This window comes from Melospiza georgiana, chromosome 6 (genome assembly GCF_028018845.1).
Source record: "Melospiza georgiana isolate bMelGeo1 chromosome 6, bMelGeo1.pri, whole genome shotgun sequence".
NCBI lineage: Eukaryota > Metazoa > Chordata > Aves > Passeriformes > Passerellidae > Melospiza > Melospiza georgiana.
Genome location: NC_080435.1, coordinates 34,747,680 through 34,764,645, shown reverse-complemented (window position 1 = coordinate 34,764,645; position 16,966 = coordinate 34,747,680). Strand labels below are relative to the sequence as shown.

The following is a 16,966-nucleotide window of genomic DNA, read 5'->3' as shown; positions in this document are numbered from 1 at the left end:
AACATTCTTAAACTATGTTCTAAACTAGGTTAGCCTGATGTCTAAATAAAATTTTAGAATTCTGAGAGGTAAAAGGATCTAAATCTTTTTAATGAAGTAATATTATCTATTATCTCTTGCAGTTTCTTTTAAACATCAAAGATATTTGTGTTCTAGTTAAATCTAGGATTCAAAGCACTTTAGCCCTGTCATTTCAAGAACAGAATCTTCAAAAAATCTCTGAAGAAATTTTATACCGTTTCATCAGATAACAAGGCCATATTTCCAACCAGATTATTTTACAAAACGACAGCATCACAGAATGGGCCAGGTTGGAAGTGACCACAGTGGGTCATCTGGTCCAACCTCTGTGCTCACGCAGGGTTCATCCTTGAGCATGTGGCACAGGTTTATGTCCAAACAGCTCCTGAATATCTCCAGTGAGAGAGACTCCACCGCCTCTCTGGATGATCTGTTTCAGTGCTTGGTCACTCACACAGTAAAGAATTTCTTCATTATGTTCAGGTGGAACTTTCTGTGACTCAGTTTAGGCATGTTGTCCCCTGTCCTATTGCCCAGTACCACTGAGAAGAGCCTGGATCCATTCTCTTTCTTCTCCCACTCCAGACACATATACTGAGATGAGTTAGTCATCTCAGTCACCTCTTTAGGCTGAACAGGCCCAGCTCCCTCAGCCTTTCGTCATAATAGAGATATTCCACACCCTTAATCATTTTTGTCACCCTCCACTGGAGCTGCTCCCGGAGCTCCACATCTCTCTTGTCCTGAGGAGCCCAGAACTGGACACAGCACTCCAGGTCAGGCCTCACCAGGGTTGAGCAGAAGGACAGCATCCCAGGACACCATTGGCCTTCTTGCCCACAAGGACACACTGCTGGCTCAGGGACAGTTTGTTGTCCACCAGGTCCTTCTCCACAGAGCTGCTTTCCAGCAGGTCAGCCCTCAGCCTCTGCTGGTGCATGGAATTATTCCTCTCCAGGTACAGGACCCTGCATATGCCCTTGTAGAATTTCAGAATGGTCTTCTCCAAAATGTTGGTAGTTTGAAAAAGATTGTGGAAGAATTGTATACTTCTGAAAAGTAGCATTAAACTACTTTTAATCAAAAGCAGCAAATGATTAATCTCATTTAAAGTAGTGACTGAGTCAAATTCTTCTCAGGACTTTTACTGGGCCTAAAAAACTTACATACAAAGTCATAACAGTTTCAGTTATACAGGCACATATGTATGCCTTTCCTGATACAATTTTTTTGTGTAGAATATCTTAAAAGCATTGTTTGCTTATTAATCTATTTAATTCAAATTGTTCAACTGATCTAGCATCACATGATTACAAATATGTCTTAATAAAAAAATATGTGCTATTTTGTCCCTATTAGAGAATTCTGGTATTTCACGCTTTGAACAGTTCTAATTCTAGTAAGCTTTGTAGAAAATATTTGAAATTTCATTCTGTGGAAGAGAAAGAGGTGTGCTGCAAGTGGAAAAATTTGTGTCATTTCATTAAATCCATCCCCATGCAGACAAGTTATAAACTTTTTAAAAAGTCACAATCCCCAAGTGGATCAACAGAGTTAAGATAATTTCTGCTTTTGACATCTTTTACTAAGCTCTCTTTCTTCCACTATTTTTCAGCTCCAAGTTCTGACTATTCTTCTGTCTTTTTCACTATAGCCCATACTTCCTTTCCTGTTTCATCTTAAATGCCTAATAATGTGCTCTTAGCCTGCTGCTTCCATTTAAATTTTCCTTTAGATTATGTGATCTCCCCAAACTGCAAGGTGATATTTCCATTCTTAAGCCATCTCTCTCCTACTTTGTCTGTCTGTGACATCTCCTTAACAGCACTCAATAATACCAGCTTTCAACTACTTTTTTGTTTTCAGGCACTGTCCCTTACTCTTCCAACTCCTGTTATCTTTTAGGACAACAACATTCCTCCCATTTTCCAGTTTATAGGCTCAGAGTCAGCGAAGAGGGAATCTTATTTCTAATTTTTTTTCTAAATAGATTTCTGCAAAATCCCATTTCTTCCTTTTCTGTAACACAATTTATTTTCAAACATTTCTTTATATTTAATATATGCACTAAATCTCTTTCTGAAACCTCATCTTACACTGGTAATGAAGTATCTGTCATTTATATACAAGCATCAAGACAAGTATCATTCTAAATGCAAAGATTATTCTCTCATCTTATTTTCCTAAGCATTTAAATATGAATCAAACTTTTTCTTTACTTTAAGTCCAGTACATGTTCTCTTTTCTCATCCTTATTTCTTTTGCATCATATCTTAAATCCCAAGCTACTTTTTTTGACTTTTAATCTTGCATACAATTTCCATTTATCTGTGCTGATCTTTTCCTGTGTGAAACTTTTCTGCCAGGAAAAGAAATGGCTTGAGATAAAATGGCTCTCTGTTTGTATAAGTGTTTCCAAGTCTTCATGCAATGTCTAGTGAACAAACAGGTGTGGTATCTTTTTTATCTTTTTATCATAAATAATAGGAATTATGGAGATAAATGGGATGGTGGATGAATATATTAGGGAACAAGCCTAGAGAAAATGTGTTGAATGCACTTAAACTCTAAAGGGCCAACTAAGTTTCAGAAGATTTGTTTGAAAATTCAATCACAACACCACATGCTAGCTAGGAAACAAGATTTCAAAGGGGGAAAAAAAACATCTTTCCAATAGGTAATTTATCAAATTTATAATCTGAAAAATCATTAAAACTAAAATTAATTAAAAGTGATCATATGTGTAAGCACGGATAATTTTTCTAATAAAAGTTTAAGGCTAGTTTTAGAATACATTATCACTACCAGAATAGACAAGCACTAAAATTTGACAGGATTTGAAAAACATTATCGGTCATTTTATCTTTTAATTCAAATTATGATAAACAGAATAAGTGTTCAAAAAACAAGTTAAGTGTTTAAAAGTAGATGTGGCACTTTGCGATATTATTTAGTGGTTATAGTGCTATTGAAGTGGGGACTTGATGACCTCAGAGTTCTTTTCCAACCTTAATGGTTCTATGATTTTAAGTGTTTTTTATATTAATAAATCAGAATGTTCTCAAGAGCAAATGTGAAGGCAGTCATAGATTCTACTACAACTCTACTGTCTGGTAGCTGCACAATGGAATGATCACCTATAAATAAGCTAAATTAGCTAAGAATAATGTAAATGTTTAATTTACTTAGCAATAAGCAAGTAAACAATCCTTACTGTACAATATATAAGAAAGCAACTGGGATCTCATATTGATTTAATAACAAAACGTTATTCAGTTCCTTCTGTTATGTTTGTGAATGGTCTGAGAATTTTTAAAAAATATTTGAAGAAAGCAAGTATCTTCCCCTGTAATGCCAAGGTCCTTCAATTCCCTCAAAATTACTTTGAAATTGCTCAGTACTGAAAACACATTTTCAAAAACACTGCTCCTCTCCATTACACAGATGATGTGCTCAGACAAAACTCACAACCAACAATTTTACTTCAGGATATGATCTGCCATTGCAGCCAACTTGCAGAAAGGTTAGTAATAACCTTCCTATTGAAGGAGAGGGCTCTACCCTCCATGCAGCCGTGGTTTCTACAGAGCAAGTTCCCTGTGCCCACAAAAAAGCAGATCCTGCTGATCACCTACATGCAGCCACAAAAACACTGGAGCCTTCAGAGGGGCAGAAGCAAGCACAGACTTGTGGTTTGGAAGAGTCAGTTAGAAGTGGGATGGAAAGATTGACCTTTTGGAAGCAACTATTAGATCAGTTTATCTGTATGCTAAATTACACCCTTCAGAGCTTAACCAGGAACTGTGTGGTGCTAGGTCTTTTTTAATGTAGCTCTTTACATGTAAATTTTACCTCAGTGAAAACTAATGGGAATATGGCCATCAATTTCAGTCAGTCAGGATTTCACCTCTATACACTAGAGACGTACAAATAAACAGTAACATAGACACCTAGGTGGCTGGGTTTGATTAATAGCTTCATTATACAAAGAAGAAACATACTTTCTTTTTCAATTAAAAAAACATATGCAAAAACATACACATCCCTCAACTATCAGGTTAGTGGATTCCATGAACAGCAGAAGTATACCAATTTTCTAGACCACGGGAAGGAAGCATCAATGTCTTTTATCACATCAAAGGAGTTTCATGTTTCATGTTAAATATAGTTACTACAGACTGCGTTTTAGTGAAGGAACTTGGGATTTCCTGACAGACAGGAGATGGCACTAGATCCCTAAAGACTCATTACTCCATTGGGAAATAGCCTGCATAAGTAACTAAGGCCCATACCACTTCAAAATTTAGGTTTCCATGGACCCAGTGATTTCAACTCTACCCATGGCTGGGAATGTACAATGTCTACAGGCACTCATAGCAGCTGGACCTACAAGGTAAAGAACATAATCATGAAATAAAAGAGCTCCACTTCATATGCAGACTGATCAGCCCTGATTCAAAGTTTCAGCTTTTATTATTGTTTAATTTCTGGATTTCCACTGAAGAGGGGTATATTTCAAAGACAAAAGTATGATTTATCATACAGGCATGTTTAGCAGCAAGAAAATGGGGCACTGAATATAAATATTCAGAAGTAGCTTTTATACATATATATAGTGCTCAGGTTTGCTGCTAGATCATGGAATGTTTTTCTCTCATCATTAAAGCTTTTGAAATACACTCTAAAGGAAAGAAAGCTGATCTACTTACAGATCAACAGAAGGCATGTGAAAAAGGTTGCTAACAATACTTTTTTTGCATATAAGTGAGAGCAATTGGCATCCCATCTGGAAAACTACACTACTCTGAGATAGAAAACTCTTGCCACTGGCAAGGTTTATGGTATTAATTTGTAATGGTGGATTTAGGGAAATGTACTAAACTAATGCTCATTTACTTGCATAATTATGTGTTTTCTACATAAAACGACAGGCTTTTACCTTGTCAATACTGGCACTGAGTTAATGGAAAACAGGACGAGGCGGGTGTACAAGTATGCCAGCGCAGATGAATGTCAAGCTCAGGTTACAGATTTGCTTCTTGCATCAACAACTGTACAATGTATCACCTAATGCATTACCCTTCAGACTCCTAAATCTGTTATTTTAAATATTTTCATTGCAGTTTAGCTTTGATTATTAATCTAAAAGGCAAAAAGTTAAACCATATCTTATCTTCTTTGCCACTTGATATGTTAAACAGCCTTCATACCTTAAATCCACTTTAATAAGGCATGCAATTATTAAAGCATTACAGAATGGCCCCAGAGCACAAAAGCTCCATTAAATTTGCTTACATCTAATTACGTCTGCCTGAGGCAGGTGAGAAATTGACTCTGATAAGATCTTTCTTTTACCTGTAGCCAAAAAAATAAAAAGGAAAAATAACTCGGAGTGATTTTCTATCTAATTGCTATCTACAAGTATTTATGGTATTCGCTCTTCCAATGAATAGCCCACAAAGCACTCTTTGTGCACTAACCAGTGCATTTTAAGGTTTTTAAGACTGTAGAATACAAAAGACAAGCTTATCTTGCTGCAGGCATGGCAGGTCATCAATGATGTCTATTTGGGAAACAGTTTTATCTATTATTTAAATAATAAATTTTCTGTAAAAAAATAATTGTGATGTGAAAAAACATGTTACATATGCTTTGTGGACTTGATTTTTTCTACATGCCAGTATAAGCAACACACACATTCCATTTTATGAAAATATAACACAAATATATAAATATACTTTATATGGCCTGAAAACAATTATTTTAGAAACCTTTTTTTTTTCCCCAATTTAAAACCAAGTGTTTTGTAGTAGAAAACATGGTATTCAATTGCTTTATATTTGTAACTGACCTTCCAAAATTCAGGAAAATGTGAATAAATGACATTGCTTGTTACCTGTAAATGAATGAGAGCATGTGATACTTTTCTAATCATTCTAATCCTCCTCTCAGCCCTAGCAGATCCTACAGAACAATAGAGGGAGACCATCATAGTGACAATGTAAAATTAAGTTAGAAACTATACCAGATAAAGAGGAATAAATAAATAAAATTTTTAAAATTATTTTAATCCATCCAGTCTAAAGGGATTGTAATTCAAATCTTGGTTAACAAAGAAGAAGAAATTACTTTATTATAAAGCATTCTTTGAGAGAAAGAGAGATTAGGTATTTGATAGGAAACTTGCCCAGGTAAACCAGACACTGGACTTCAAAAAAAAGCTTATGCAACACTATTTCCAAATATACATTTTTAACCACTGATGCCACTTGTATGATACAAATCACTGTTTGCTACAGTGAACCACAAGTTTATAGTCAAGTCCAAAAGAAAAGGTCCTTTGGTCAATTGTTATGCTTAAAATTGATTTGCTACTCCAAAATAGAAAAACTGCATAGGGGCCTGAAATAATATATTGTACTATTAACATGTTTCTCATGTGCTCATTTAGTCTTTTACAGCACATCATTCCATAAGCCTTCTTAAAAAACTTCATTTGACCCTACCTTTACATTTAAGCAATAAACAGATAGGTTAACTTTCATATTGATTTGCTTCAAGTTTTAGAACTTCATTTTATATACACCTGATAATGAAAAGACGTTGATTTTCTGGTATTCTAAGCAACTACATTTAAAATATTAAAAAAAAGAAACAGAGGCAATGATGAATTATTTCTGTTTGGTCTTATGATTTACCAACTCAGAGTCTGCTGTTGCAGAAAATAATTTGTCCTCATAATTATATCTTGTTTGATATTAACTTGATGTATTTCTATTAAAACTTTCACGGTTGCTTTACAATATTGTCTAGTCACAAGCTTGTATCATCTATAAATGACAACACTGTGAACTACTGAATTATACATGCATCTTTACTGCAAATTAAAACAAAACCAGAACAAAAAAAAATATGAGAGGAATTTAATGACTATGTTAGGAAGAACTGCTTTCCAGCTTTTCCACGTCCCCTTTAAGAATGAATTGCATCCTGTTTAAATTAATTATTCAGACATCACTACTGGTATTGAGCCATTTTTTTATAATTTTCTTGATATTGACATTTCATATCTTAAAATGTGCAACAAAGGTTCTGTTTTCCTCTGTTATGTTGTGGATTTGTCCATGGGAAATTTCAGTAGACAATACTGCTCAGAATCTGACTACATACCAAAAGCTGCCACTTTTATGATTATGGCTTGAATGTTAGATGATATCATTTCCTTAAGCAGTATTTCCTGGTTCCAACGCCAGAGGTAAGATAAAGGCTGAAGATTAAGCCTTCTGCACCTTAAAGACAAACAAAAATTGGATAAAGTCAAGTATTAGGCTTTTACCCAGTATTATTACTGTAAAATTAGTGAAAATTTCTTTATTTTCCTATCTGGAAATAATTTTTCCTCTATAATTTCAACTACAACACTTTACTATTCAGGTATTTCCTTATAAACATTAAGTCTAATATACATTAAAAAAGAAATAAATAAACTTGCTCTGAGTATGATTCATCTACATAAGACGCAACTCATTGAGTTAAACAGATCTGCACAGGAATGTAAGTAAAGCCATTACAAAATGTGTTCCTAAACCTTTTGCTTTGGGATACAAAGCAATTAGCACCTTAGGAAGTCATCACTTTTGTGAACACAGCTAAGGACAAAGTTACTGCTCTGTGATAAATGTGGCACATGTCACTAGTACAATATGCTGAATTTGTTGCTGTGATTTGGATCAACACCCAAGGAAAAGAATCATTCAGGAAAATGTATACAGCTTGTGATATAAATTAACAACTTTTTACTGTAAAGTTAATAATTTGTTTTGATACATATCATATATGGACAGCATTTGATACACAGCTTTGATTGTTTATCAAATTAGAGAATCACTAATTTGCATTATTGATAGGTAACGTTTCTGTAAGTTGTCAAGAACCATCAGCTGGTGATTAAATGTGTAAGATCTCCGAAAAACTTAAACATTTAACTATGGGACTAGTTCAGACTCCTTAAGATTTACATTTATTTGTCAGTTATCATGTTTCTCCCAATACATGGTCTTTCTTACATATATGGGCATTCCTCCTCATGTCAGATGGACCCACTAGTATGATAAGGAAGACTATATAGTTAAATGTAGGCTTAATGTTGGTATATAAATGTATAGTTAGCACTCATATAATCTGACTGGTTTTCTTATTACTTTGATAGGCTTTAACAGAGCACTAAGTTGTGTAATAGAACTATTCCGCAGCTCTGAATGTAAAGTAGTTACTTACGTGCCTAAATTCAGCTAAAAATTAGCTGAATTAATTGGGATGGCTCATATGAAACAACCTTATTGCAAGGGCTGAATCTACAGAAATAATGTGAAGTATTTTACTTTACAAGCTCGGAAACAATCATGCCTGTTTGAAATACTGTGATTTCCTGTCAATCTCTTAGCTGCGGTAAAGATGTAAAACAATCAGCAAAAGCAATCTTTTTTTTTAATCCTACTAACATGTGAGGCAATAATTAAAATGTTTAAGTATAAAGGAAAAGAAAAAGGAGTTATTTCTGACTGTAATTTATCTATGTAAACTTTAAAGAAAACAAATGTGCTCTGTAACTTGCTGATGTGAGCTGAGTTGGCATAGCATTAATTTCACAGTTCTTACAGCCCATAAAGGATTCCAGATACTTGCTTTCATCATCAACAAATCATTAATGAAATAATGAAACCATAATTAATTTTTAACACAAGGTGGTTTTGCATTTCATCAGATATATATATAAAGTGAAAATCTTTTTTCAGATCAAATATTGGCCTACATAACAAACACAACTACCATTCCATAATGCTCTTTTTAAATTAAGACTCCTAAAAAAATCATGATTTATATAGACTTTTGCACACAATAGGAATGACAAATGGAAGCTCCTGACTAATAATAACAAATTTCAGATTTAAGGAATTAAGGGAAGATGTGCTTAGAAAGATTCTTTTCTATCTAATTCCTTATAACAAGTCACAGGATGTTCCTCTATATCAAAACACTGGTGAAAAACAGAGGGACTTGATCACAACACTGTAGTCATTGGAACTGAGTGAGCTTCCCATTGAAATCAAAGAACTGAACCTACTCAACTATTTTTATACCAAATCTCTGTGTATTTTCAAGAGATGAAGAGAGATCTGAAGAGCAGTCAAAAACCCTGGTATAGTTTCTACTAGATTTTTACTAATGAACACATTGTTGCAGGGGGGAAAAAGGAAGAAAAATAAAAGAAGAAAAGATATACCAATATTAATGAATATAATGAACTTGGTATCATAGAACACGAGAAATCAGGCAACTGTGTCTGCTTTAAATTTGAGTTAGAAAACAGACAAGTACTGTCCAGAATGTGTACTCTGATAAGGATTAGTATTTTCTTACACATCTTCCACTCGAACTCTCTGGTAGTCAGAAAGAATGGCTCCCACAGATACACCCTCTACTCCTTCTTTGTCCTGAAAAAAGACATGGAATATCAATGACACAGTATATAAAGCTTTAAGCTGCAGAGATTCAATATCTCTACTTGCAGAATCAATTAAGTATAATTATTTTTCTGTGTCCAGTACACAGAACAGAATAGGTTGAAATGCAGTTCTGCCACAGAAGGGAGCAGCTCAGCTGACCTACTACATGGTTATTACTCTAATGCAGTCTACTTGACTCAAGTATCATTCTAGAGAAGAAATAACCAAGGTAACTGAAAAGTATCAGACATAACAGATTATCCTGAGGTTTTCCAGACATCCCAAAAATTCTTCCAGCTTTTGCCTATAAGTGACAGGTTAGCTAGCCCACCTACAAATAATCATTAGCAACATACATTATACAATTAACTGAATTGTTAGCATTTTCCATGTACACGGCACAAGAGAGTGTGAGATTACTCTTTTTATCTTAACACCAGAACAAGAAAACTCACGGGAAACTTACTTAACATCATCTTTTAAAAATTCTGCTATAAAAAAAACTTTTCCAAGACACATTTTCTCTGTTTCATTTAAATTCCCTAAGCCAACAAATTACACTTTATTTTTTCTTGTAAACCCACTGAGAATGTAACATTTCTAAATGCACATAGTTCTAGTATTTTGTGAGGTCTTGCATTTTAAAATTGCTTGAGTACCAATCAACACGCTGAATTTTCTTTTTCTAAATTTTGCTCCATCTAGACTTTGGTAAAAGTTGTTTTCCTCTTTTAATCAAGGTCGATCACAACTACACCCCATGATTTACTTTCTGGACCTGTTCCAAATCCTGTGAAGAAGTTTGCAGCAAGATTTTACAATAAATTTTTCAGTTATGTACCTGTTGATGTATCCTGCCCCTGCCTTTCTCTTTTGGCCTATTCTATGATCTCAGAAGCCCTGCTAGGCCTTGGCCAAGCAAGCTGAGCAGTGAAGTGCCCTTGACTGTACCAGCCGGATGGAGAAGCATTGCGGACTGCACCAGGAGCTTTTGCCTGGTCAAAACAATTCTGACAATCTAAAAAATACATCACTACTTACATTATGTACTTCTCCATGTCATTAATGGATAGATCCATTAATATGAAGCTTAGTGCCAAATCAAACAGTTTTCAAGCTGATGCTTCTCACAGATCCAGAAGCAATATAACATTATTTCTGCTTCCCTTTGAGCTTTCAGTGCAATGTTTCAAAGCGCTTTTTAGAATAAAGGTAAATCAGCGATACTTCAAGCTACTCAACTCACTCATCTACAATAATATTGCTCAAAAATTAAACACAGTTGTACAAGCACAGTTTTGTTTAAATAAATTTGATGAACTGATTCAAGAAGCCTTCCTGAATCTTTAAATATTTCAAAAGTATAAGTTGCAGTCTTTAACATTCTTTTTAAAATGACAGTCTTGGAAAACATGACTGATGTAAACAAGATAAATACTGTTTGTTTTTATTTTTATGTAAAAATAATAACCCCAGCAATTCCTTCAGAATGTCCTCTGTCACAATGTGCAGACATCAACCAGTATGTCCAAAAATATTACCTATATTTTTTTATGTTATTAATTCATCACAGTTCTAAGTTACCAGAGGCAAAGTATGCCACCTGCTAAATTCAGTAAGTAATGTTTTTGAAGTGTCTGATACAAACAAACAGAAGGGCATACAACTGCTGTCTCACAAGTAGATTAATCTCTGTAGCCACATAAATCCATATGCAGTTTTCCACTTTCCTTCATTACAGAATTGTTGAATGGTTGAGTCAAAGGCCCATACAACCTGCCCTTGAACATTTCCAGTAATAGGGCATCCACAACTTTTCTGAGTAACCTGTTTAATAACACATGCATTTCTCTTACCTCATCAAAACAAATGAGATTATGTTCATTATCATCATAATATTTATTATAATGCATGGCAGATCTGTAGTTACCACAATATTTTCATTATAGATATTTGCACTACATACACTCTTCCTTCTCTAACAATGGGAAATGAATAGGTGGATGAGAGTATTACAGAGTAATTATATCACAAACTTCAAAAAGAAGATGGTATCCTCAAATATGGAGTGAAATCTTATTTCCCACATAGACAGATTTACAGAATCTCCTGTTCATCCATGAAGATGGCAACTGACTTGCCCAATACACTTTTAACAAGCTCAGAGACCCATAAAAATACTTTTTTATTCATTCTGTTGTTCAAGTTCTGACAAAATATATGCATCAGCAAAGATACTTGCTAAGAAAATTCCCTTAAATTAAAAATAAAATTAAATGGAAGTAGAGACCTAAATGTTCTGTTCTTATCGAAACACAGTACTTCCATACTAAAAAGATCTATTGCACAAATTTACTTGTTTGGGATTTAAAAAATTCTAGTCACAAGTCCCAGGAAATTTCATAACCATCCTATGATAATGGAATTTTAAAATCCACAGAAGGTTACAGAACATTTATTAAATAACTATTGGAGCAATGGCCCAAACTTGAAACTAATGCATCAAGAAGATTTCTCATAGGTTTTGTTTTGAGGTTGTTTGGGTGTTTTTTACTATACAAATCTGTATCACATTGGATGTGAATGATTATAAATGCATATATATATATGTATGTACACAAGAAATCTCAAGTATGTACACGTGTATGCAATATATCTTGATGTTAGTAATGCAAAAACAAGGCTATTATTGGCTGCTTGCTGCTTACAAGTTATGTTAAATCTGATTTAAATAATAACATAGGAGATTGTCTGCACTTATTCTGGTTTATTTCCTTTGATAATATGTAAGTTTTAATTGTCCTTTGAAATGGCATTATAATGTCATTTTGCAGTTGTGGTTAGCATCCATGTTCAAAAAATTCTCACAGGTATTTATTTATTGCCATCTCTTTTCATTCAGTTCTTCTCATGGTAAACAGCAAATATAAACTTTCATCACTGTCTAGACAATAGCTTCCATGAGGAGAAACACCAGTATACTTAATATATGCTTTGAAATAGGAGAACTAGTTAATATACTTAAATTCAGTGAAATGGAATGAGTTCAATCCCCCTATTTTGTCCAGTTCAACAAATAAATGCTAGAGTGAGTGGCACAAATTCAAGAAATAAGAAGACTGAAAAGAAGAAGGATGGAGCATGAGGTAGAACAGAAAAAAAACTGGTCTCATAACCTTCTAAACTCCTCAGCGGGACAAAGCTTACATAAAGCCTTGTCCCACAGTGTATTCCGCTCAGCAGTTGAAGCATGCAAAGAGTACTAACTAAAAGCTACTGCTTCCCTGGACTTATTCTTTGGTATTGAAAGAGTTATTGAACACCTTGCAAACAGACAGCATTTTGTTTGACTAAGAGTTGATCATGGTTAGCAGAGAATCCATCCCAGAATCAATAGCGCCGTCACTTTTAATGTGGAATCTGATCAGGTTCGGTACCATTAAAAGCATGTTCACAGAACTGCACTCAGCAAGGGTAAACCAAGCTGACATCTGCAGGTAAATATCAGGGACCTGCACAGAACTCAAAAGCTGAGGAAGTGAATTTGGTAAAATTCAGAAGGAAACATGCTACGTGCTGTATCATATAAAAAGTAACAGATATCAGAAAAAATATCTGAGGAAAGTCAATATGAAAAGGTGATTTTTTTCTTAGATTGAGTGGATTTTTAAATTATTATTTTAAAAAGCATCATATACAGTTAATTTAAGAGATTATTTACCAATGTTAAACTTTACTAATATGTTTCTAGTGCAATAGGCTACTCTAAAGTAAAAATAAATTGCTCTCTGAATATTTGGATAATTCAGAAAGCACTTATACTCAGTACAATATCCTCTGTCATAAAGTATTACAACACAAAACATGCAATGTGCATATAAATCCAGATGCCAAAAACAAATGTACACAGATGCTAACAAAGTTTGATTTTCCATATGACATTTTAGAACTTATTTTTTCCCTTTAGAGCTACAAAACGTACTCATTTCAAAAGGCAGGTAGAAAAATAAATTTTTAAAAAGCAACTAAATAAGACAATTTTAATAGTTTTTTAACATGTGCCTAAGATTATTATTAGCTATGTTTTAACAGTAAGTGAAAATTCACAATTATAAGTGTGTATATTTTGTCACAACAGTTATTTTTTTCCTGTTCAGAGGACAAGACAATAATCTTCATAAACAATTGTGTTAGAGGAGCTAACTGATCTTTGAAACTGTAACTGTACTAAAATGCACAATTTATGTTTAAGGCATCCCAGTTTTAAAGTAATTTATTATTTTAAACAGTTTAATGAAAAAAAAATTCAAAATTGCTGCTCTTTGTGTATTATTAATTACTGTTGGCTGCATTTCCTATCAAGAAATAGTATAAAAAATTTAACAGTTTTGTGAAAGCTCCAAAACATCACTGCTGCTTTTAAAGTGCCTCTGTTACATGCACATACAATTCTAACATACAGCTTCACAGCTAAAGTGAAAGATAAAGAGATTAATTTACACTAGCACACTGTTATTTTAATTTTGCTTGCTTTTTTTCAATTAATGATTGTAACAGTAATCTGAGGAAATTAGTACATATGCATTGTAGCATTAGTACTGGTAGAAGTATTCTACTAGTAAGTAAAAAATTTATTGCAGTGGTAGCAGTACAGAGGTTTTCTATAATTTCATATTTTAATGTCTTTACCTGACCCTTTCAGAGTTCAGCAAAAAGAAAATTAGTGCTAATGTTTTCAATTTAATTAGTATATTACATGCACTGTAACTATTAGTGGAAAATGTTATATTAATGAATGTAAAAGTTAGCTGTAAATTACCTCAGAGTTATTATCAATTTCCCAAGTTACTGCTCCTTAAGATAACCCTCTCCCTATGGTCCTTCCGGTAATTTTTCTTTGCCTGATAAACATGATGATTAAACAGCACATAGTGCAAACCTTTGATACTTTTTAAATTAAATCCATGCCCAGCCTAAGGGCTGTGTCTGATTTCAACTAAATGTGTCAGTTAATCAGATAAAAAATTATCAGCAACTCAAAGAAACAGCAGCCTTAGGCTTCATCAGTGCCAGAGAAAGCTGAACAAAATAAGACATACAGACAATATCACATTATGAGTAAAGGTTACTGCTAAGCATATCACTGCACAGCACTATTCACCACCTTAATAATGTCTATCTTAAATGAAATATTGCCTACAACAGCCAAAATATTAACAAAGAAAAATGAAGTACTAGACCTGTGCCTATGTCTATTCGTGTGTATTGCAAGAAATTTTGAGCACTACCAGTCAGACAAATGCAGAATATCCCTAAAAATTTACTTTGTAGAACAGATCTTTGTAAGAAAAAGAAGTATAAACAGCTGAAGAATGGTTAAACTACATTCAATTTTTTACGTGTGCTTCACAGCTTTGCCACAATAGAGTTCATTTTTTATGACCCAGATATAAAATATAGCCTCTAAATGAAATTTTCTTTCCAATTAATATCCTTCTTAAAGCTTGTATGAATAACTGAAAACCGTTATCCATACTTAAATTAACGTTCAAGGTTATTTGTGCCTACATAGTGATTACCATACAATTGCAAAACTTCAAATTAAGCACAACATATGTGCAGGTGGGCGACTGACAATATATAACTTAGTAACAGGACTTTTAGGCTTCTACCATTATTTGAGTGGAAAACTCCTAAATACGAGCTTTGCCTTATAATTCCTGAAGCATTTTAAGATCAATGATTATAGTGATTCCAAACAGAGTATGTGATTTTTTTCTAAGCTTTGGTATGTCTGTCTGATGCAGCTGCAAGTAATCAAAGACAGTATGGAAATATTCCTGAGACATAAGGATATAATAACACTATGTCAAATTGAAAACCCACTATTTGGTAAGGCTCTGAAGACTAGCTACAAATCACATAGATCATCTTAGTGATTGCAGATCACTCTACATCATCTGGGACTTTCTTGTCTTCCACACAGGGATCTCAAAACACATATATCTCGTGCCTTCATTCCTTAGGAAGAAGTAGCTCCAAAACCAGGTGGGAATTAACATAATGTGGATTTACATGAAATCCCTGCGTGAACACTCTCATTATTAATTTCAGAAGTCTTCAGTGGCTTTATCTCAACTTGCTTTAGAAGTAAATTACTGAATAATGGTATCTATACAAGGCAATAATACTATGTAACTAATCTACTTCAAGAGCTAATTAGATATATTTTTACAAATGCCCTTTGTAGGACATAGGCACCCTACCACCCACCTTTAAGCAAAACCGATGGCCTAACTTCGAAAGTTTTACAAATGCAATTACTGAAACACAGCACACTCATCACACACACACACCCACCATCTATTAATTCAGTGTAGGGGTGCCTTCAGTGTCTGGTTGCAATCTTCAACAACCACATTTAATTAGGACATGGTCCTCTTCCTACCTAGAAGTGCCAAATGTTCAGGGTGATGGTGCAGGCATACATTTGTTTACACATAATCACTTACACACCATAGCAAAGGAAAAAAGAAGAGCAAAACAGACAGAAATACCCCTCTCAAAGTCTAATATCAAACAGAAGTGTATTGAAAAGGCTAGAATTACATTCTAAACAGGAGAAATGGAAAACCAGGAAAACTCTTCCACTATAGCCACATACCATACCATAAATGCAAGTTTTCCTGATATACTGATTCTCCATTTAGCTGCATTGACAAAGTGAACGATTAGTCTTATTAATTAGAAATCATTCATTAATAAATTAATTCTTTTTTTTATATATTAACTATTTTCACAGAATTCAATAAACTTGCTACATCACTTTAGATCCCACACTATTTCACAACTTTTTTTTTTTCTAAATTATTTAATTTAGATTAATTGATCTATTTTTGCAATTAAAAAAGTGTCATACTAAACCCATTAGTCATTTGGTAAAATCTAATATAGCTAGACATATTTATCAACAAACATAGACTACTAAAATAAAAATTAACAGACATCCACTATTTTAAAGGCTACCTAAGAGTTTTCTACAGAACTGGCCTTTTTTCTTGAAACCTATTAACTGACTAACTGGTAACTGAGGCCCGCATTCCAGCCACAGGGTTACAAAGACTTTGACAATGAAGCAAAAGTCTACAGCTGAACAGATTTTTTTTAATTGCATTTTGTGCAGAGAATTGGTTTCAAATAAATGTCTGCTTCACCTTTGGGACTTCCAACTCTTAAATATTCAAATAATTACAGAGCAAACTTGCCTGCAGACACTCCTTTCAGGAAATCTTATTTATAAAATCACCTCCACAAAGACTGATTATTTAATTTTATAGCCAAAATTAACCTGAACAGTCAACTCCAGATTGAATAAATGACATTACATCAGAACAACAAGATGCCAGTGAACAACCACAAAACAGCCAAGTAATCATTCT

At 33.8% G+C, this 16,966-nt stretch overlaps 1 protein-coding gene across 4 annotated transcripts in view; it reads right to left on the bottom strand.

The window, feature by feature from the left end:
- Nucleotides 1-16,966, bottom strand: part of DPH6 (diphthamine biosynthesis 6) — a 184,013-nt gene that overhangs the window by 134,858 nt on the left and 32,189 nt on the right. For 3 of the 4 annotated variants that reach the window (XM_058026375.1, XM_058026374.1, XM_058026377.1), the window contains 2 exons: nucleotides 9,442-9,515; nucleotides 7,192-7,310 (listed from right to left, as the gene is read on the bottom strand). In XM_058026375.1, coding sequence (XP_057882358.1) covers nucleotides 7,192-7,310; nucleotides 9,442-9,515 — 193 coding nt within the window. The remainder of the gene's footprint in view (nucleotides 1-7,191; nucleotides 7,311-9,441; nucleotides 9,516-16,966) is intronic. The other variant, XM_058026376.1, reaches the window with a different exon arrangement.